The sequence below is a fragment of the Agelaius tricolor genome, unplaced genomic scaffold (assembly GCF_023055355.1).
Source record: "Agelaius tricolor isolate 1412-34295 unplaced genomic scaffold, bAgeTri1.0.p SCAF_10, whole genome shotgun sequence".
NCBI lineage: Eukaryota > Metazoa > Chordata > Aves > Passeriformes > Icteridae > Agelaius > Agelaius tricolor.
The window spans coordinates 11,710,888-11,734,131 of record NW_027269270.1 but is presented as its reverse complement, the minus strand read 5'-3'; the positions used below and the strand labels follow the sequence as shown (position 1 = coordinate 11,734,131).

The 23,244-nt window shown below is 37.1% G+C and overlaps 1 protein-coding gene across 8 annotated transcripts in view; it reads left to right on the top strand.

Annotated features, from left to right (window-relative positions):
* Positions 1 to 23,244, top strand: part of NBEAL1 (neurobeachin like 1) — an 80,156-nt gene that overhangs the window by 4,124 nt on the left and 52,788 nt on the right. For all 8 annotated transcript variants that reach the window (XR_011680357.1, XM_071434771.1, XM_071434774.1 and 5 more), the window contains exons 3-8: positions 11,795 to 11,886; positions 17,036 to 17,197; positions 18,494 to 18,575; positions 18,759 to 18,886; positions 19,713 to 19,795; positions 21,918 to 22,003. Coding sequence is in view for 7 of the 8 variants with exons in the window: in XM_071434771.1 (XP_071290872.1) it covers positions 11,795 to 11,886; positions 17,036 to 17,197; positions 18,494 to 18,575; positions 18,759 to 18,886; positions 19,713 to 19,795; positions 21,918 to 22,003 (633 nt within the window). In the remaining variant the exon portion in view is untranslated. The remainder of the gene's footprint in view (positions 1 to 11,794; positions 11,887 to 17,035; positions 17,198 to 18,493; positions 18,576 to 18,758; positions 18,887 to 19,712; positions 19,796 to 21,917; positions 22,004 to 23,244) is intronic.

The following is a 23,244-nucleotide window of genomic DNA, read 5'->3' as shown; positions in this document are numbered from 1 at the left end:
ACTGTACAACGCCTTTACTCAAATATTGATATGACTGTGAACTGCTGTCTTCCCATCCAAATGTTGGAATGAGCATTTTAAGGTAATTGAATTGTGTACAAGAGATAGAAACATTTTTTTTCCAGTAGACTGATAGTTAAAAGCCTTCAATAACCTACAGAGGAGCATGGAACACTCCTTATGTAAGTGCACATAGAGCAGATAGCTGAAAATGCTTTACTAATGTAAGTGTACAGCAGGAGTAGAGCTCCATGAGGTAGAAGGACATGCTTCCATGTGTGTCTGTGACTTCTTTGGGTTTGTGACAGAGCTAATCTACCAGTTTTGTCTAGTAACATTAGACTGTCATGGCTGCAAGATTACTATGGTAATGTTGCTGTTACTATTGTAATATTGGTTGACTATCTTTTTATTAGATATTAATTATATATCAGTATAGAAAATTTATTTCTGTTTCATAATCCTCTGAAGTAACTTTTGCTGCAGATTCAAATTAAAGAGATTCAACCTCTGTCCTATCTGTAAGATTTTAAGTATATGTAGTTCACCTCCAGTTGTTCTGTTAGGTATTTCAGACATAAAGCATGTCAGGATTTCTGATATTTTGGATTTTGTTCAGAAAGTGTTCAGATAGCCTTTTATATGGAGATTTTTTTCTAATCTGTGAAAATAAGAGATCCTAGTTGCCTTCAAAAGGGATTTCAAAGGCATTAATGGAAGCACTTAACTGCCATATTCACATCAGTTTTCATGATACTACAATGGTTCTGAGCTTTTTCTTACACTCTTGTCTTGAATATAGCCCTGATTTCATTTAAACACTACCTTTTCCTGTGACATGAAACAATGATTTCAAAGGAAAGCTGTGAATGTTCTTCACTCAGTTTGGAACCTGTGCTTCTCATTTCAAGAGGGAATGTTCAGCCTTGGTGTCATTGATACAGTCAGGACTTTGTGTGTTAGCTGATCATAATGATGTGGTCTTTACTAACGCAGAGAGCTGAGACAGCCACGTCCCTTGCTGTGTTAAGAGCAGCAGAACCTGTGCATAAACTGTTATCTCAAATGTGCTTTCTCACCTTGTGCTGCACCTCTCATTTGTTTTTACAAAATCTGATTGCATTGAGATAATACACTACAATTGTAGTTTCCTCTCTGGCACAGTGAGGGATATCTTTGTATTATAAATATCGTCTCATTTAATATTGTAACATTGTTTCTCAAATAAATGTGCCTTTAGCCAAATTATGCTTTGCTGTGATGAGAAGCATGTAATTCAACAAGAATATAATAATCATTGACGTTGAATTGTAAGCCCCATGTGAAACACTGGCCATGGCATCCCAAATGTGATCTCATCCTGGCTTGGCTTGCCCTTGTCTTCCTTCTTGTGCAGTTGCTGACTTGTCAGTGATGCAGATCACATTGCTATATGTTGCCTTTGTTAGATTTGATAAAGAATTATTCAGCTTACAGTTAGATGAATTTGAGCAAACCAAGTGCTCAGTAAAAGTAGTTTTTAGGAATTCACTGTCATGTAAATTCATGCCTCTGCTGAAACTAGTGAAGTCTTATAAGGAATTGCTGTGTAAGATATCTTTTCTGTAGATTGTTTTAAGTAAATTTCTTTGTTCCTAGGGAGTGTAACTTGAAGAACATGTCACAAGTCACTTGTGGCCATGTGGTGACAAAAATATCTTTGTTCTGTCTCTATTCAAGAGGCTGAACTAAGAATGGATAGAGATAACAGTTGGTCTTCTGAATTAACAGTTGGTCTAATTCTGAATTAACTGCTATTTAAAGAGCTGTCTCCTAGTCCAAGAACTAACATAATTCTGATATTTACAAATATAGAACTTCTCATATAAATAGCTGACATCAGTATATGAGCCATCAGTCTCTGGAGTGGCTGTTTCCTTCCTTAATTATAGGCCAGGGTGACCTTGTGCTGGTAGTTGTTCAGACACAGAACAGAGACTGACACAGAGAATGCAGATTTCAGGTTGCAGTGAGGCAGCAGCTAAATCTAAACAGGCAAAGATGTAAGAAAACCATAAGGTTTTTACAAGCTATGAAGAAATTCTTGTTGCTCATTCTATCATACAAGTAGCAGTGCATATATGTAGCTGCTACTGCTGGACAAAGTAGAGTCTGAGATTTGTTGGTGTTTTTGATGTGAGATTCAGGGTTTTAGTGGAGTCCAACATGAAGTTAGAATTTCCACATGCCTGTGGGTTTGTGGATCAGCACTTTACAGAACCAGTAAGAAACATCCAGTTCTGAACATGCCAACAAATAATAATTCAGATCAAGCTTTTATTGATGTGAAAGAATTGAGTGTCTCTTAAATGGAATGATATATCACAAAGCTACGAGCACAGGCTTCTGGTTCTATATATGATGCTCTAATATAGAGAGAAATTAACAAACCCTGCATTGTTGTGTGTGTCTGAGTTACAGCTCTTTTAACTTGGTCAGCTGGGCAGCTTTGGGGATGACGTGTGTCCTGGTAAGAGAATATTGCCAAATCAACTCAAATATGCACTATGTTTGTGCTGATTCTGAAATGAGAGAAAGGCTTGCTATTGGAGCAAGGAGGCCTGAATCCAACTGTTGTCAGTAGACACTTTTAAAATATTTACAGGCTTCAGAAAGGTTAAACAGCTGCTGTAGGAGAGAGAAGAGCTTCTCTAATTACTGAGCTTTTCTTGCTGAAAGAATTGTATGTGAGTAGGGGAGCAAACATCAAAACATGCACATCTCACCAGTACCGATAAGCACCTTTTTTCTTTAAAAAAACACCAACTTGCTCAAGTCTAACTTTTCCAATTTATCTTCTACTAAATGGGAGGTTGCAGTGGAGGACAATGGGAGAGATGACAGGGAGCACCAAGAAATGAAAACTGTATTTGATTATTCTCCTCATAAACCCTGTCTTAAGTTTGGTATCTCAGGCTTCTCCAAGTATCTGCAAATCTAAACATTAGCTGTGAGTTCTCTGTGCTGGTAAGATGTTTGTGTGTGTTGATGCATTCTCTGATATTTAAAGCATAATCCAATTTATGATTGAGGCTTACATTTGCTTTTAGTAAGCAATGGGAATAAGTGATGTTAAATACATAGTGAGTGGGTAAAGCTCTTGGGAGTAAAGCAGGGTATAGAAAACAAGTGTATTATTTACAGATATGTGGCTCTAGTTAATTGTGCTGATCATTTAAAAACTGAACCAGCAGAAGTGTAGTGGATGCCAAACAGCATTTAGGCAAGTAACCCATATTCTGCTATGCTGTAGTTTTTGAGGAGTTTTTTTAAAGTGTATTTTTGAAAAGTGAATTTGGGGATTTTAAATTATACCCCTCCAGTCAATACATAAATTATACCTTCAGTGCATAGTTCAGCTTCAGTATGTTAAGTAAGGCCAGGTGAGACTGAGGAGGCAAAACCAAATAGTGAAATACATAGCTAATGATACAGAAATTGGTTTTAGTTTAATTTGGTATAATCACATGACACTTGGAAACAAATACTTTTGTCTTTGAAACAAAGACTTTTTTTTGCTAAGCTGTACTCCAGTTCTCAACGTTATCTGCTGGAAGACATAGCTAGACAATGTTTAGCTGCTGATATGGTGAAACAGGCTGATGTTTCACTGTTGTAGCACCATCCTGCTTCCTTTCTGTCTGTGATAAACTTGTATTGTCTCTTGCACTACATTGAAAGTTAGAAACTCAGTGGGGCAAAAGCTGACTTTGGGTGTGTTGGTGCTAAAATTCAGCCTTTTTCTCAGGTCAAATAATGGCAAAATTTGGAGTTTATAAGCAGTTAAGAGTTCAAGTCTTGTATAAGGTATAGTTTGAATTTTCATTAAATTTAGGCTAATCTTGACACTGTAGACTTTTGGCATCATGTTATCTTTGAATTATTTAGGATGCTTCTTGTTCCCCTTAAAATACAGCTTCCAGTTGGTTCACAATGCCAAATTTGGTGGGAAAATTGAATGTTAATAGAAGGAAATTTGTTACAGTATGGTAAGTTCCTGATAAGTATTCTGTGTGGTGGACTCCAGAAGGCTGAAATAGGATATACCAACTTGTACATGGGGCTTGCCTGGTGGTACTTTCTGTCAAATGTGAAGAAATTAAAATCTGAGTTCACATTAATTAGATTCATCCCATGGATGGCATCAGACACATGCCAGTTTCAAGCTACAAGGTTGTGATTGTATCATCATTCAAAAACAACAGCAATAATAAAAATGGCAAGAGAAAGAAAAGTAGAGGCTTTACTTCTATTTTAGTAAGAAAATTCTTTCATTTTGTTTTTCCAGTTTTGTTGGAGATGTGAAGTAAAAAGGAAAATGAATAAATTGCTTGGATTGTCTTTAAGGCAATACTAGAAGATTAAAAATATTTTTTGTTTTGAGAAGAGAAGAAAAATACTAAACTTGACGTAAAGTTGAGAAGAGAAGAAAAATACTAAACTTGAACTAAATTTTATCATGATTGACAGCTATAGGCTTATTTTGGTATAAATCCCTATGCTAAAGCAAATTTTTAACTTGTCCCAAAATGGTTGTTTCTATCATGATTCACTGCAGCTTCCATTTATAAAACAAAGCATCACCACTCCATCCCTTTTTGCTTTTAATTCTGGAAATGGAACAGAATGCTTGTGTGGATGTTGAAAATGGAAATTTATAGTTACTTGCCAGGAGCTTTTCTTCTTTTGGATCCACTGATTCACAAATCAGTATTTTGATTATAATGGAAAGTTGAGCCCAAAAATTGACTGATTCCCCAGTCAATTAGAATTGATTGATTGAATTTATCAAGGCAGTTATGCCAATTTACAATGGTTTATCATGAAGTTTTTTACTAGTTCTGTCTGTGGTGTTGCTCCTATAATAAAGCTTTTCATGTTTTATTTTGACATTTTATATGAAAGGTTCACAAAAAGCATGGGCACTGTGTCATATTGCAGAGTAAAGGCTTCTAGGAGTTCTCATGCTGGAAATGTTGCCTTTTATGTCTGAAAACATGAAGAGGAAAGGGCTCCCTTAACACAAATCTTCTAATTCCCAAATGAATAGTTTATTTCAAACAGTGTTGAGAAGTGTTCTGCAATTCTGCATTATGCAGACTACTTCAATTATTTTAAAGATGAGTAAACTCACCAGTGATCTAAAGGCAATGTTTCATGTTTAGTTTCCTAATGTTACATTTTGTAAGTCTAATTCAATCTTGACACCAAAGGATTGTTCTTACTTTAAATAAAATGCTTGGGGATGGGGATTATTTATGATAATGCCAGTGCCAGTGAGATTTTATGGTTGTGCTTCTAAGCTGAAATCCACTTTGAAGGTTGACTGAGTGCTAGCACAGGAGTCAGACCCGGCTGGCTGTTTGATGGCTGCATGTTAAATTTAACAGCTTCAAACCACTGCCTTGTCCAACGAGTCGGGCTTGTCTGATAGCTGGACTCTGAACTGCCCTGCAGGGAATTTTTGCCTTTAGAGCATGGAATGTGACCCTGCCAAGAGCCTCGGGTGGATCCAGCTTTTGTTTTAGCAACTAATACTTCCTGAACATATCTGTAAAATTCTACTGAGCTTTGCCCTTCCAGTTCTTTGCCTGAAGCCTTAGTAGAAATGGAAGTTAGTACTAAATCTAAAATAAACCCTTTATATAAATACATAAACAGTGTTGGTTTGAAAGCTTGGGTAAATGTACAGGCACAGGGCTGAAGGCTTTCAGTTGGGAGGACTTCAGTGCCAGTTTTGTGTAAAATGTTTCCATTTAACTGAGAACTAGCTGTAAGACTAGTACTACCTGGCTTCTTAATGGATATAAAAAATGTTACAGTGGTTCAAACATTTATTGTGACCTTCTTGCACAGATTGAAAAATAAGAGTGTATTAGAACATTTTTTGTCATTCATTTAATGAGTTTCCATAGAGACTAGAAAAGGCTCTTGTAATTTCCAGACAATTCAGTGTATCAGAGACAAGAGCCTGTCCCCAGCTCGTGTAGATTTTGGTGTAGTTTCTTTTCCCTTCATTGCCTTAGAGAAGGTCCTGCCTGTCTGAAGGGCATCAGAGTAGATCCCCACTGGGCTATGGGCTTTGCCTCAACATGGTTCAGTGCTGAAGGTGAAGAGCACCCCGTGTAAGAACAGCCTTTCTAGAGTTTATACATCCAAATGGCAAGTGTTAACACTCCATGGGAATCTTGGTAATTGGTTGGCAGAATTTAGTCACAGTACTGCAGTGCATACTGGAGACCAGTACAAATGATTTATTTAGCAAATGTTTTTTCTTTCTAGCATTGTACTAACTATTTTAGAAAAGAAAAAAAAAACAACCAACCTAACCCTCCTCTGGCTCCTCTGGCTGTTTCATGGGAAATGGGTTTAGTGTGTTATGGTTTGGAGTGGTTTTTGAGGTTATTTTCAGTACCTGTTAGAAACACTCCACTGCTCAGGCCTGGCAGTGTTTGTTTTTTTGGTTTGTTGGTTTTTTTGGGGTTTTTTTGGGGTTTTTTTTGTTTTTTTGTTTTTTTTTTTAGTGTAAAGAGCTGTAGCAACTCTTACTGTGCTGAGAGGATCTTGGGGATATGGAGGCCTGAAGGGTGGTATGTCATTGTGCTGGGTTGGGTTATTTGTTCATTTTTTTAATGAAAACCAGAGGTATTTAGGGAAGGGAAGGAACAAGGAAGTACCTTCACTTTCAGCTGCTCTGAGCTATATTTGATTTAATAGGCACAAAGGACTTGTTTTTCATTAGTGCAGGTGAGTGACTGCTATAGCACTTTCAAAGGCCTTCATTACAATGGACTGAGCTCAGAAGCATAAGCTTAGCTTCTGCAAACTTGTGGCTATTAACAAAAGAACTTTTATATTCCTGGGCTCTTTATTTTGTTTTTCAGTGGTTTTTTCATAGACTTTTGTTACAATGACAACTTTAAGATAGCTTTGTTAAAACTCTAGTTGTTTCCATGTATCACTATGAAAAGAAATGCTGTCTGAAGTTCTATTTTACCTTCTTGGAGTTCAAACCATGGGGAAACTATCTTCCAGAAGTTTTAAGGCATGCAGTTTCTATATGTGAATTGTTAGTCAAATAAATTACATAAATTTGGCCTGCAGAAAAGCCAGGCAGGTTTCAGGTAAATAAATTAAAAGCTTAGGCTTGTAACTTAGAAGACTTTAAGGCTTCAGAAAACAGCATTTTTTATCTTGTAGTAATTGAAAAGTTGTAACTGGTAAAAGGCATTTTATTACCTCTTAGAAGCTTCTTCCTGCTTTTACTGCTTCTGCACCAATCAAAAATATCCTTCTTGATTTCTTGCTGATCTAAGAGGACGTGTGTGCAGAGTGTGTGTGGTGAGGCTGGAAAAGAATACCAATCCTCACATTGGTTTATCACAGTTTAGCCTTGTGGTGTATTACCAAAGCATACAGTGCTTTGTAAACTGTGCTCTCCAAGTGCATCTTCAACCAGCACCACGGAAAACAATTTGGAGCTGTTTTCTGACATACAGCCTCCAGCTGCCTGTCTGCAGAATGATAACAAAAGAGTAATTTTCAAAGAGGGGAAATACATTCCATAGTTTTTGCTGCTTCCTTAGGAGGACCACAGATGTGATGTAGTAGCTCACAATTTACAGTGAATCAGGTGGAGCTGAGGCTGCAGTTCATTGATTTGTTGCCCTCAGTAGCATCATGGATCCCATGGGATGCTCTCTTCTGACACCTAGTAACACAGATATTTGTCATATTGCAACATGTACTGGCTTGGAAAGTTGATCTGGCACTGGAGAATACAAATGTATTAATGTTAAATTAAGATTAATTTGTGTTCTGCTCTTAATATGGTTTACCACTTCTGTTGTGGGACAATAGAGGATTGTTGAAAAGGTGAGTGGGGGGGAGGACTTAACAGAAATACATTCTTTTTCATTTTTCATTCCATCCAATTTAAACTCCAGATTAAGTGGGACCAGCTGACCTCAAGAAAAAGTTCAGTTCAAGGTAAAGATGCTGGGTAGGATAATTGCATTATACATAAAATCACAGTGTAAACAAAACAGCTGGTACCTGTTATTGCAGCCTGGTTTTATTATGAACTTGGAATATTAAACCACTGTAAAAAGACTGTTTGTCTTGAACTATGATACCTTTGGTTTGGAAGAATGTAAGGTGCATCTGATTCACATAGGCAGAAAGGTTGTATGTATTTAGCTGTGTTTTAGGACATTTATATATACTTTGCCAAGGGTAACATTTACCATTTTCAGTTTCCTTTCCTAAAACTTCTTCAGTAAAATCTAGATTTTCTTGGAGCTTTCAACAGGAGACTGGTCCCTAATAAAGAAAAAAGAAAACCTGGGCCACATTTGAAGTTAAAAAGCTGTTTATAGCTTCTGTTTCTAACATTATTGACATAACTTACATGAAATATTTTAATTGTAGCCCATTTGCTAAATATTTTGTCACTTTTTCCTGGAATGAACTTTTGCTTCACAAGTCTTCATTTTTGTTCATTTCTGGAAAGGAGGCATGCCTCTGTTAGCTGGTGTACAATGGAGATCTATTTCTTGGTGTTTCTCATGTTGCTAAGTGACCTTGTTTACTTTTTTGCCTTCATGATTTTTTAAAAAAAAATTTGTCCAGGTGGTTTTGAGTTAGTGATGGAAATCTCTAGATTTGACTCTGAGTCAACTGTTGCATAAACTGTTTTCTGCTGGCACATACCAGTAGTGCTACCTGGTATTTTGATATAAAATCTGATTATTTTAATAACTTGGAATATTACATTATTAATTGACTGGCAGGGGATTGAGATGAAGGGAGTTGGGTTGAATTGTGTGCTGCAGGAATAATCAAACAGTACAGCAGTTCTTGGTTTTTACCAGGAGCAGGAGGAGTTCTAGTGGCAGAGCAAATTGAGCAGGCTGTGTTCTACAGGTAGGCAAAAACTTCTGGCTGTTTCATAACATGTGGTTTACTCTTGCCATCTGTATAAGTGCTATTTCTTGCAAATTTTGTCTGCCAGTGTTCTCTTATTCCCAGTCTGTACTGATAGCTTTGCAAAGGCATTGGAGTTCAAAGATAAAGAAGCTTGAAACTCATTTAGGCTGTATCATTAAAAAGGAGCAAGCAGGCATTTAATATAACTTTGTCTTTTGCCCTACCCTTCCCCTTTTCTCATCCTTGACTTTTGTTAAGGCAATTTTAAGTCAGATAGTGTTGTTATTTGCACATCTTCTTGCATGGTAACCAAGAAAAACAGGTTTTTTACACAAGTTTACTGTTAGCAATTAGGAATGAGCCTGAGTTGTGTCAACAAAAAATTTTAATTTGGAAACATGAATCTAGTATTTCTTGTTGGATTTCAAGGAGAAGCTTCTCGTGTCAACGAAGAAGCAGTTTGTTCAACAGGGAAAAAGTCTCTTTTAAGTTCAGTTTTTGCACGTGTATATGGCCATTTTCAGCAGAGGCATGGACACATGGATATGGCAACATTTCTGTTCATTACTTCTGTAGTTGCTTTGTCCTGTGTAGCCTGAGCTCTGTTGTAATTACTAAAGTGGTATCCTGGTTTCTCTTGTCTTTATGATCCTGTGAAATAGTTTGCTTGAGCTAAAATTACTTACTGTGAAATGCAAGGAAGTTAAAGCTTTGAACATGTGAACATTTTTGAAAAGCTGGGCTGTCTGAAGACAGTGTCTTCTACTACTTCTATATCATTCTTTTAGGCAAGTCTTATTTCTTGTCTAACTTTTGGGTTGATTTTCAATATGTTTGATGTCTGAACCTGAGAAATGTGTATTCTATGCTCACCTACTTGTGATAATCTGACAAACTCTGTAGCTTAAAGCAGTATCTTGGAAACCTTGAAATTATTCTTTATCTCAACTGCTTCCTTCATTCTGTGTTTTGCAATTCCACGTTGAGAACAATTGGTAGGTGTGTTTAAGATTAGTTAACCATTTGGTAGGTCAGTGCATATTAAACATGAGAACAAGGCTACATTACACTTTCAGAACATAGTGCTGTTTTGACACATTTTTAACAGAAAAAGAAAGGAAGTGATTACTTAAATAATTGAAAAGTGAATAAAAGCAGAGATGAGGAGAAGAAAGATTATGAAGGAGGGAGAGATTAGGAATTAAACAGAGGAAGGGAAAATAAGACAACAAGGAAAAATGAATAAGAAAATGCCATAAAGTCAGCAGAACTGAATAATCAGATGAGATATGTATCTAGCTGAAGGTTTTATTTGGCACTTGTTGTCACAGTACCTGAACACATTTTATATATAATTAATAGTGGTAGTGAAGTAAATTGTGTCTGGATATTTGTGACACTTCTTGCTTGGGTTGAGGATGGCTTTTGGGGACATAGAGAAGGGTAAAGGTTTAGGATGAGAAGGGGGTTCCCATGCTTTGTAACTCCTGTACGTGCTGTGGAAAGATGCTCTGGGAAGAGCTTTGCACCACTTGAGGTTCTGGATTTATGTGTTTATTTTATTCTGAGGTTGTTTTTTTGTTTTGTTTGTGTGTTTTTTTAAAACTTTGTTTTGTTTGATTTCTTTCCCTCGTGGAGGGCTCTTTCATAGGTAGCTATTTTACACTGACAGGACTCTCTGTCAGTCTTTCTTGGTGACTTTCTTTTACATTGACATTGCTGCAGAAGAGTGTGTGTGTTAGAGATATTCACTGTTTGCTCTTCAATCTTATCTCTACAGGGAAACATTATCTTATTTGGGAACATCTGTGGTAGTATAAAGGCAACAAACAAAAGGGAGGAGATACAGAAGAGGGAAAAAGATAAAGAAAAATGTTTTCAACTTCTGCAAAATGTTATAAATTATGGAGTGGATTCAGAAATCATATGTAATCTCAAATACTTCAGGAAAAAATTTTAAAACTGTTTGAAAATTATTTGTGGTGTAGAATGGGACTATGTGCATGTGTGTTAATGAACAAGACTGCACAGTCCTGGCAAAGGAGTATGTTAGCTATGGGCTGGCAGCTTGTTTTTGAAAATTAAGCAGCTTGACTTCTAAAGTAAGACTACCTCAAATGCATATTTTGACAGCATTTCCCTGTGTGTTTGCAGTGGTCTAGGATCTGTCCTAGTTCCTGGGGCAGTGTCTAGCCCTGAGGGACTGCTGGTCACAAACACGGTCTTTGTGCTCTACTGGGAACAAATAGGAAGCTTAAATATAATTTTAATCTGTTAATAGCTATCTAATATGCAAGTCATAGTTTCTACATTGTTTTTCCTGAACACCATCTGTCTCTAATCTGCTATTATCTGCCATATTGACCTATGAGTGAAGCAAAAAGGAAATTATTTTGTGATTAGGATTGCTGTTAGGGCTCTTACTTAATTTTATGAGCCATAAGGAGTGTTGTGTACTAGTATCTATGGTGTCAAGACTAGAACACATTCTAGTAAGTTTGTAAAGCTGGTATGGATGACTCTAGAGAATAAGTTAAGATTGTTTATGAGGGGAAAAGCTAAAATGCTTTGGTTGACACTGGTGCCAAGAAGAGGAGATGCATAAACTATTGAATAGAGCAGAAATGTCCCATCAGCACAATGTGGCTGAACATTTCCAAGTACACAGGTGGTCGTTTTTTCTTTTGGTTCTAAAAAATGTGTATTCTCTCCTTTCTCCCAGTTGAAAGGCATTAAATAGAAACTTTTTATTTGTGGCAGTATTACAGAGTTGTTGATAGAATGACCTTGAGTGCAATATTGCCTAATGTTCTCTTTCTTTTTACAGAAAGACCCAGATTACCTGAAGCTCTGGTTGGATAGCTTTGTGTCTAGCTATGAACAGTTTCTGGATGTGGACTTTGAGAAGCTGCCAACGAGGTATGTAGAATTACAGACCTGTTTATCTTTCCCTGATACCTGAAACAGACCTGGCTGAGAGCCCAGTCCTCTTCAATGGCAGTGCTGCCTTTAAACAAAAGTAAGTTTTTTAGTTGTCAAGTGGCACTCCCATTCATTTGAAGGTCGAGTTGGGTTGGGAATGATGAAATTAGGCAAATACTGGTATTTACATTGTGTTAGGAAATTGGCCATGAGTACTTCTTGTTCTTGTTCATAGAAATACAATTGTTATTCCTTGTATTCGGTATAATTCTTTTGAATAAGTATTCATTTAATGTTGCATATGAAGTAGTGTTTACTATCTGCATCAGCAGTGATAGAAGAGAAGCAAGATATAGATAAAGAATTTGTAATTTTATTTCAGGGTTTGCTTTAAGATTAAGGATGAATGAAATTCTCAATGAAAGATTTGGCTATCTTAGCTGAAAACATTTAAAAATTAAAACATGCACCAGTTATAGACTTTAGAGTGATTTCCTTGCATCCATGAAGACTTCAGGGTAAGAGTATCACTGACATCCCTCATGTTGCTGACCAAAGCTCCCACTTAAAATCATGAGTCTATTGGAGCCTAATTTCAGAGTTTCATATTTAGTATTTTAAATTTGTATGCTGTGTTATCATGATTGTGTTTTCATGTCTGACTTTGAAAATGAGGAGTAAAAACTTAGGCATTGGATGTTTTCTGTTGTTTTTGAGGTGCTTGGATTAACTAGGGATTTTAAGAAAAACCAAATGTTAAGGATTCAGACTTCATGAGAGCTGGTGTCAGTATTACAGCTTATACCACCAATGCTCTTTGAAAGCACAGAATGGTGCTCCTTGCATGTGGCTGCATTCCAAGCCCTGTTGAAATCAATGGAAATTCTTTAATGGGCTTTGGATCAGATGCTGTTTGAAGTGCTAGTGATAGCCTCAACTGTTACAAAGAAAGGAAGAATGCTGCAACTGCATCTCAGCAGATAAAAGCTGGACTTCCCAGCTCTTTGTATTAAAATTTTCCTCATAATGCCTCTATGAGAGCAAAATATATAGTGCAATTACCAGTAAGCAAGACCTTCAAGTTAATTCTGTGCTTTTTCTAAAAATTTATTTCTTTCTAGTGTCAAAAATGCATCTTACTATGTTTAGTTAAGTAGAAAAGTTTGTCCTTTGAGACAGGTTATCTTTAACATACTATTTAGTATTGAAATATGAACACTGGAAGATAAAAATCTCTTGGTACTTTGATTTTAAGTTTTTTAATTTATTTGTACTCTCAGTTTAAGTGGTTTTTAGTGGATGTGTTCATGGTTTTCATGTTGGGTTTTTTTCAGCAACATAAAGCTTAATTATGCAGAACAGTAGTAGCATCTTCATTGTTATAAATGGTGACTTTAGTGAGTGTAAAAATAATGTGTTTTTCTGAGCTTAATGACAGGATTAGTCTGGAGGAATAGAACCATGTGGATTTAGGCTCATTTGTGTAACAGATGCAAAGAAAAAGCATCAAAACAACATAGAGATGAAGGCAGATCCTTCCTGTGCTTTTATGTCTGCAATAAGCAAACCCATGGTGATCAGATACTAGAGTTAATGAAGAATTGCAGTTTCTGCCTATATGTGCATTTGTGATGTAATCAGGCATGTGAAAGTGGCATCTTTTTGGGCTGTGTCAATTTGTATTGCAGGCCTTTACATTGTGAAAACAGTATTACTGGGCCCATGAAAAAAAAAAAGTAGGTCAGTGTGGAACTGTCAAATGCTGATTTCCAGTGAGTCCAGGGACCACAGGACCCTGTGGACTCATTTTATGTTTTTTTTTTGTTTAACTGGATTCCTTATTAGTCAACTAGTTCTGTCTGTTGGTCTTAAAAAAGGGTGATACTAGCTAAAATGAGACTGCACCAATAACTGCACCAATATTCTTTTCTTCCATCTGTGAATCTTGGTGGTTTTACAGCTGTATGCCTGCAAGACCTTGTGTAGTGAAGGGCTAATGCCACGAAATAATGAGAAACTGTTTAGGGAGAAGGATTGTACAGATTGCTGGACACAACTAACTTTTGGATTACAGGCATGACATTTTGTGTCAATCTAAAACATATGTGGGCGTTTTAGCATCCAAGAAAATACCAGTTAAGAAATTTAAAGACTCTATTACAGATTTGGATTTGGGTTTTTTCCTTCCTGAAAGAAGGACTCTTAATTGGCAGTGTCACTTGCTGATTTAACTCATAAGGGTTTTTTTTCCCCTATAAATTAGAATATCTAATTTCCTGAAGTCTGCTTTGGAAATGTGAAAGATGCTAAGCAGTACAGAATTAGGAAACCTCTAAATATAATGTGTGAGTGTACTCACTATGATTTGACTATATAAGTAGAGCTTATACAGTTATGCAGCTTATACAGCTCCAGTTCTACCCCATCTTTGTGCCTCTACTCTGTATGAAATGGCTCATTGATGATATAATTGATTTTGCTGAAAAGGTGAATATAGCTATGCTAATGGTTTGATCATTGAGCACAAAAGACCAACACACCTGTCTGTTATTTCCCTCAAAATGTGTATCCATGTCATATGTATTTACCATAAAAAGGATAAAATCTCTACCAGCTGGTGTGAGGATTTTTTTCTCCTCATTGGAGAGGAATTGTCATTTGATTCAATACTTTTAAAAATAACAAAGGCCTCCAGAGTGTTTGTCATACTTTTTTTCTGCTTTTGGTTTGCATGATCTTGAGCAAAGGATTTTAAAGGAAGCTCATGCAAAGTACCATAGAAACCGTATTTTATTACTTGCTGATTTCAAACCCACATAAAAATGATGCAGAAATCATGGTAGGAATGCTGATTACATGGTTTGTGTGATTGCATGGTGATTGTTGAAAAGTAAAGCCTGGTTTGCCACAGCAGTTTTTACCACTGGGGGAGGAGAGTTCCCAGTGTGTGTTTGAGCTGGAATTGATGCCTCTGAAGTGGAGGTGGTTCAGTTCCCTTCCAGACCCCTGACAGAGGTCATATGGCTGCATAACCATGCTAACATCATGAAGGAAATTACAAATAAAAGGATCCCAAATGCGTCAAATTCTTTCTTATATTTTTGAGGTAGAGTACCAGCAGTCAAGTAACAATGTCAGATAGAGTATGTATTTTATATTCATTTTTTTCCTTCCTTTTGGAGTACTTACTTTAAACGATGACTCTGGTCGGGAAAAATTGGTACTACATGTCAAAAAATTTAAATCCTTGTTTAAATCTAAGGTTTTTTGGTGGTATAGTAGTAATTTGGTCTGGGGTGAAAACAGGCGTGATTGGTTATAAATATTTACATTTATTTATATACTCTACAGTGTATTAATTTTGTGTAATGCCAGTTAGGATTTCTCATGCTGGTCTCACACATATCTCCCAAATTCTCATGGGTTGTGCAACACAGGCAGCTACTGCAAAGAAAACATTCTTTGGGATGTGAGGCATGAAGGGTATGCTATTTGCTCTCTTGTAAAGCATTTCATGATCTTACTGAAAAAGACTTGTTGGCCATTTTAGGGAATTAACTTCTGGAAATATGATTTCAGCTGTCAAAAATTACCGTTTTCCTAATACTGGGAGGGAATTATCAGAATCTGAAATACAGAATCTGAATTATCAGATTATGAGAAACCTTGTTTGTAATTCCAGAGTGAATCTGCCAGCATCTTGAGGGGTGAAGTTGCTATCACAGAAATTAAAATTTATTTCTTGGCATTTGTGTTGCAAAAAAAGCAGTTGCTCTCAGTTTTGTGGTTTGTGTTGCTTTCAGTTTAGAGCCTTGGCTATAAAATTGTGTTACAATTGTGTTAAAATTGTGCTCTGAATCCCTTGAGATTCTGAATTCCACGATCTGAAAAGCAAATTGCACAGCTGTGTGAGGGGGCAAAGGAATGAAGTAGGTAGTTGTCTGTATAAGTGTAGGTAACATTTGTTTTCTAGGATATGGGAGCTTTCTGTCACTTACACCTGTCTAGGTGTTTTACTAAACCGGGCCTCTGATTTTCCCGCCTATAAAGGTTTCCTTTTCAACATTAGAAGCTAAACAATGGTTGCTCCCCATTTTCCTCAAATAATAGAGTCATATTGTATAGGGTCAGTCACTGCATTTCTACACATCTTTTTTGTGGTTTTTCTCACGTAGGTGCAATGTGCACAGCAGTCATATTAGTGAGGGTTTGAGCTTGCTGAATTCTTTTGTTGTAACTTTCCTCTGGCTTTGGCTGTGTTGGAGGCTTTTGTAAGCTCTAAGGCTCTTGCCTGTGTCTTCCTTTTCCTTCACAGAGCTCATAGAGGATGTGTCAGGCTAAATAGCTGCTGCCAAAGGCTAACTGTTTTCAGCATGTGCAACAGTGGAAAAACAATTCTCATCCCAAAAAATGTTCTTACAGTTCTGTAGATTTCTATACTGTTATTGAAATGGGTTTCCTTATGGTTGTTCCTGGGTCATTTTCTTATTTGGTTTTGGATCACTGGAAAAAAGAATTAAACCACAAATAAACCCATTCTTTTCTTCATGTCTTGGTTCTCACTGGCGTGTTTCTAAAAATGTTTTAGTTTGCAGAAAACAATAGGCAAAAGATAATTTTGTATGGCTTTTTGAAATTTGTTAGAACAACGTGAGGTTCACTGTGGATGAATACCAACTGGGCTTCAATAACTCTGCAATAATTGGCATCTCATTTATTTGGACACTTTTAATCTTCAGTAGAAAGTAGAAAATGTTCTTCCAAATATGTTTTGTTCTCATGTTTCATTCCACTGTGACTGTCCCTGGGGATTTCCCAGGCCACCTTTTTACCTGGTGAAGATCATGCAATTTCTTTGTGGCAATTAAGGCAGCTCATTGCATGGAGGAGGATTTAGGAAGCCACTTAATGAATTTTAACACTTTTTATTTTTTTTTAATGTAGTTCATTGCTGGGGAAAAGAAAGCTCAGACTGGTGTATTGCCACCAGACGTTTCAGTGTGGCTTATTAGGAAGTGTTTGTGATGTGTCAGCTGGGTGACCTTTCCCACAGAACTTCACTGGAACACCACATGAGCGCATGGGAATCGATTGGCAGCTTGGCATTTGTATGATTAACAATTTTGTGTCTGGCTTTTTTCATTAGGGTGGATGACATTCCACCGGGAATCTCGCTGCTTCCTGATAACATTCTTCAGGTCCTCAGGCTCCAGTTGCTACAGTGTGTCCAGAAAATGTCAGATGGCCTGGAAGAGCAGCAGCAGACTCTGTCACTTTTACTTGTGAAATTCTTTATCATCCTTTGCAGGTATTTGTTCTAATTGGTACCTCAGCAAGGCTGTTGTTTTGGTTAAGAAATCTTGATGCAGCCTATAAATATCGATTTTAATGACACATAGTATGTGATTTGATACATTCCAGTAGGTACAGAGAAATAACACTTCTCACAATCTTCAAAATAAAGGTAGAGGGAATAAAAGAGAGAGAGGGGAGCAATGCAGTGATCTTAGCAATAATGTTTGCAATGGAAATAGAAGGGGTTTAAACTCTAAATTCTTTGTAGCTGTAGAAGATAAATTTGTGGGAATTCAAGATATGATGTACCTCGTATAAGAAATACTTTTAAAAGAAAAGGTGCACTCTAACAACTGTTAGCTATGAAATAACTCAAGAGAATTGTACAGGAAGAACTGTTGCACATTCTTAACATGCTTATAATTCCATGAACAGCTTGTGAAACTTATTATTACACTACTCATGCAGCTGATTTCCTTCTGAAACTTCTGCCTGATTGTGTAAATCTGTTGACACAATTGACACAAACTGTTTTTAGCGATCTACTCCTCACTATTTCTTCAGTTTGCTGTTGCAAAATGCTATTAGAGAGAGGAAGGAGATAAAATATAATAGAGAATCTCCTTTACTGAGGAGTATTTGAAGCAGCATTTTTGAATACTTTCTCACCGTACCTCTGAAACAATTCAAAGAGCTGGCAGTGTTTAAATACCCTGGAGTATTGAATATAAGCTGAGTGGATGGTGGTAATGTGTTTCTGAATTACAAACTGGTGTCACCTTTACTTGCTGAAAAGTTATTCTATATCATCACTTTGGTATTTGATCTTTGTAACTTCAGAACTGAGAAATTCTTCATTGTTGTTGCTTTATTTTCTAAAATAATTTATTAGATGTTTGTTTTACTCCAGGGAATTTAAAGTGAGAAATTTAAAGTTTCTAGGTTATATGTTTCCTAAAGTTTTAGAAAGTGTGTGCGCTAGTAAAGTGGAAGTTATTGTCTTTGTTATCAGATGCCATTTCTGAGCTTTCTATTTAGGGTGTCCTGGGAATTTGCTTAACCTCTGAAACCCCAAATTCCAGATGGAATTGGCCTGTAGCAGAGTGATTTGAATCTTTCTTCCTGTTAGATGAAAACTTGTGAGCTCTGTAATGGTGACAGAAATAAACACTTAAGTATGTGCAGTCTTTTGGAGACTATTTTTGAAATGCTGGTATGAATATAGACAGAATGCTAAAGCAAACATTGTTTGAACTAGCTTCAAATGATACACAGTGTACAATCTGTGGTTTTTATGTTGTCTTTGCAGGAATTTGGCTAATGTGGAAGAGATTGGGATGTGTTCATACATTAACCATGTTATCACCATGACTACATTGTACATTCAACAGGTACATGGTTAATAATTCCTGTCTGTATTTTTGCCATCTGATACCTCCTGCTGCGTTTTATGTGATCTGCTCTTTCAGTAACAGTGGGGAACAATTCATAGACTCAGAACTGTTCTGGGGGAGATCAAGATTAATTTTCAACTTCTGGAAATTTTCTGACCATAGCTTTCTTTTTCTTCTCAGTTAAAAAGCAAAACAAAAGAAAAAGAAGTGGAGGATCAGACCCCCATAGAAGAATTTGTGAGACACGCATTGGCTTTCTGTGAAAGCCTGTATGATCCGTATCGGAACTGGAGGCAGCGAATTGCAGGGTATGTGTGGATTGGCACAGGATGGTAAATACTCTGGTTTATGAGAGCTTTAACCATCAATCAGTAGAATCACACCACAGAAATGTGTTATGCTTTCTCAAACTGGATATGATTTAAATAATTTTCAACAATTATAATATTTTTACTGTTAATACTAAAGTTAAAACAAAATTAAATTTGAGGATATATCAAGAGGTGGTTGGTTGCAACTGATCACCACGAAGGTGCTTACATTATGTTCTCCTTCCAAAAACTGACCATTTTTCTAAATTAGTGGAACAAAGAAGCCAAAAGGAATGTGGTGGGCAGACCTGCTTGAAATAGAGTAAAAGAACTTATTGAAGTTCACAGTGTAGATAACTTACATCTTTGAAAATGAGTTTATAAGTGTAGCAATAGAATTACAGCCCTTTAATTTGACTATGTGTTCTCATTATTATGAACTCATAATAATGTTTTCGGCCCATTTAAAATGGCTTGGTCAAGGAATGTGGCATTCTAGCTGGTGGCTTAGTTGCAATAAGCAGGGATTAAATAAGAGATTGCTGTTTTTTTTAATTTTATTTTTTTAACTAAACCATTTTGTAAAATGTTAAGTATTTTTAAGTGCAGACTGAATATGGGATTAGCTGTGATTCATGTCTTCAGGATGAAATACTACTTCACTATTCTTTTTCATCCTGTAAACAAAAGATAACTCCTGATTTATGGCAACATTTTCTACTATGTCATATTATAAATCCACATTATAAGTAATAAATTAATAAGTAATAAACAAAGGTATCATATCTAATTTCTTTGGTGTATGTTTTTAATGTAATTGCAGACGTTTCCTTAGTACAGTTGAAAGGAGCAGACAGAAGTATAAACCAGCTTCCCTCACTGTAGAGTTTGTCCCTTTTTTTTACCGTAAGTATTACTTAACAACCTGTTAAAAATAGTTTTCTGTTGAGGAATGAACTTAGTGAGCCCAAGTAACTTTCTCCTAAGCATGCCTGATAATGTTCAAGTCATTTACTTGCTTTCTGAGACTGAATGTAGCGGGTTACTTTATTTTTTGTGTTTCTTCTTTGCTTTGAGCATCACCATTTTGTCATTCCTGCTTATCTTTGAAAGCCTTTTTCTTTATTTCTAGACTTCATTTCAGTGCCTAACGTGGTTTAGTAGGGTTGGTTCCGTGAACTTTCTTTTTATTGTGGTACACAGTGATTGCACATGCGATCCCTGTAGTAACTGCACTGATAACTCATGGAAAAATTATCTTAGGAGAGTGTTCATGTACTTCTGTCTCTTTAATATGCTGTAACAACTAGAAAAAATGAAACTGTGCCCTTCAACTAGCAAATGCTCCTTGGCCTCGAGTTTAGGAAGCAATTTTCTCTAAATATCATGATGGCTACTTTGGAATTCATGTGTCCTTATGATTACAGATTGTTTGTATGGAAGAGAAGAACTTACATGTCCGTATTCTGTACTTAAATCTCAAGAATGTGGGATATCCAGGTAGTTTGCCAGTTGAGCATACCAAAGTGCTAGTGCCTACAGAATTGAAGCTGCACGAACAAGCTGGAGGGAAGGGCAGTGAAGGAGTGAAATCAGTCCTTTTTGCAGCCATCCAATAACTTAGTTTTAATTGAAAATAAAAAAAAAAGAGGGATTCTATTCATGGAGTGGTAGCATTTATGAATTTGATTTTTCTAGGTTTGAGTCACAGCTCCTGTTCCTTGAGATTCCATTGCTGCATACAAAAAATAGGATAGTTGCCAAAAAGACCAAATTGTTGCTGCCAGTAAAATGCCTTTATCTGCATACCAGAGCACTGGAAACCCACTCTAAAGGCTGCTACTGAGGAATATCATCTGTAGGTTCTCTCCTCTCCATTCAGTGCATTGCCCTGTGGTTCCTCCTGTCTCTTAAATACAGTATAATGTGACCGAGCTAAAAGTCTGCTCATTAGCCAGCAGATACTCATCTGCTTGTTGGCCAGCTGGCAGAAAGGACAGAGTAAAAAATTGCTGAGCATGTGCCTTAAGCATCCTGCTATGCCAGGACTAATTTGAGGGGGGGTGGTTTTAGTCTAGTGACTAGGCTAAAACCCAGCCTAATGATTTATTCACAATAAAATCAAATCTGATAGGTACTGCTCTTTTCAATTTGTCTGTAGTTCTACAAAGATCCAGAGGCTATAAGTCAAGGAATGGTGGTACTAGCTCACTAACAGTAGGATCATCTAAGTAAGCTTTGTTCTGTTTGTAGAAGAGATTGGAAAAATAGCTCTGCCATCTTCTTTTAAAATAGGCTTAGACATTCAGTATATAATCAGAAATCTTACTTGCCAGTAAGTGGCATTTCCAAAAATAATTCTTTGTAGTTTCTTGCTGCTGTGTTAGGTCTACAGTTATTGCTATAACAACAATATCCAGGTTATATCTATTGCTAAGAAGAGACGCTGAGGCTGTCTGGGACTAATTTCTATCAGATATGGCAAGAGAAGAGATGCAAGATAGTTGTCATTAAAGAAATTACTGCTAGAAAGGTTACAGATCCGCGCAGGATTCTCTGACAATCTGCCTTAAAGTCAGCAAGCTCAGGCACTGTTTTTTTGAGCTACCTGCACTGCATATGGCATCAGAAATTTTTCATGCCAAAATTTCTCTGAACTTTATCATGCTTGATAACTGGTTGTGTGTTAGAATGTCCTTCTCTTTCTCATTAATATGGACAAAATGGGCTCATTTTTACATTACAAATTGAGAGCAAAAGTTGTGTGTCTATAGTTCTGTCAGCTGGCATGGGAAGTTTATGCAAGCTGAAGGTGTGGCCCTGTGAATTCCTGATAAATGTGGTAATGTTGTGTTGCTTTGATAATGCTGGAATTGGTGTGTTTGTGTCTGAGTTATATAAAACAAAGTGGAGATAATACAGTTGATTTTTTTTTTTAATTTGTATGATAACAGGGAATAGAGGAGGGATTTTTTATTATTTGTTGGTGGGGTTTTTTTTGAGAAAAATCTCCTTTTTATTTAATCAGAATGCTTTCAAGAAAGTGAACATCTCAAGGAAAGCCTAAAATGTTGCCTGCTGCATCTCTTTGGAGCTATTGTGGCTGGTGGTCAGGTAAGGATACTTTGAACTTCTCAGCTGCTGAAACCTCCAAATGCTTGTTCTTTGTTTAAGATTTTTAAATGCTCCATAACTTGTAAATGAGAAGAATTTATTATCCATGATTAATTATTTTTGTCTTAGCAACTTTGGGATCATTCTGGGCAATAATACCTAAATGCTAAAAGCTAGGTCCCAATTTCAAGTAACCATAGAAGTTTGCTCTTTAGAACAACTGCATGTTCATATGAACTTATTACAATATCTTTAAGAAAAAATGTGCATAACTAGATTAGGAATTTCCACCTGCACAGATGGATGTTTTGTGTTCATGTGCATGAAATTGATCTATCTTACTTCCCAGTGCTGAAAGTAAGCTGTTTTCAGTAGGAGGCGTGGGGCATTACAGCTTGGAAGCTGTTTAAAGTCCTTGAAAGAACATGAGGAAATGAGGGTATTCATCAGCAGCAAAGTCAACATCCACTTTCTCACCTGACTCCTGTAAAGTCCTACTTAGTCTGGTCACAAGCAGCTGCTACTTCTGGTGATCTCCAAGAGGGTGTTTTTAAAGGTTTCCAGGGAGCTGCAAAGCCAGGCTCTGCTCCATCATGGAAGGCAAGTGGAGTCTGAGCAGGATGGCCAGCAGCAGCTTCCCTGACCAGCAGAGGGTGCAGTCTCACTGCACCCAGTGATGGGAGCAGCTGTGCTGGCTGGAACCAGGATGGACCAGCCCAACCCAGCCCACCAGACAAGGCTGTGGTGATAAAGCCTAAAGTCAAGCCAGGAAGTCTGGTCAGCACATCAGAGTAAGGGTTTGCTCTGCTGGTGGTAACTAGAGTCAGTCAAGAGGCCAATGGCTGCCAGCCCCATCCATAGCCATGAGGCAGGGCCGAGGTCAAGCTGCAGTCAAATCAGTGGGTCAGGTTCAAGACATGACACAGCCAGGCATGGCCATGGCTGCAGTGTAGATCAAACAATAAAGGGTTGAGAGCCAAAACTTGAATGCAGCTCCTTACACAGGGCAAGGAATCCCTGACAGGGCTTCTCAAAGCCTGCCACAAGCTCAGGCTCCTGTCTCTGAGCCTAGACAGTCAGGCCTCCAGGAAGAAAGGTGAGAAAAATGCATTCAGGGCCCAGGCAAACGTTTGCTGATGAGTATCTTCTTACCACACATTCCAAAGTATCATGAATCTCATAATCTAAAATGAAAACTCAGGTGAAGGTTTGCCTCAAATTAGCAGTTTATTGGGGATAAT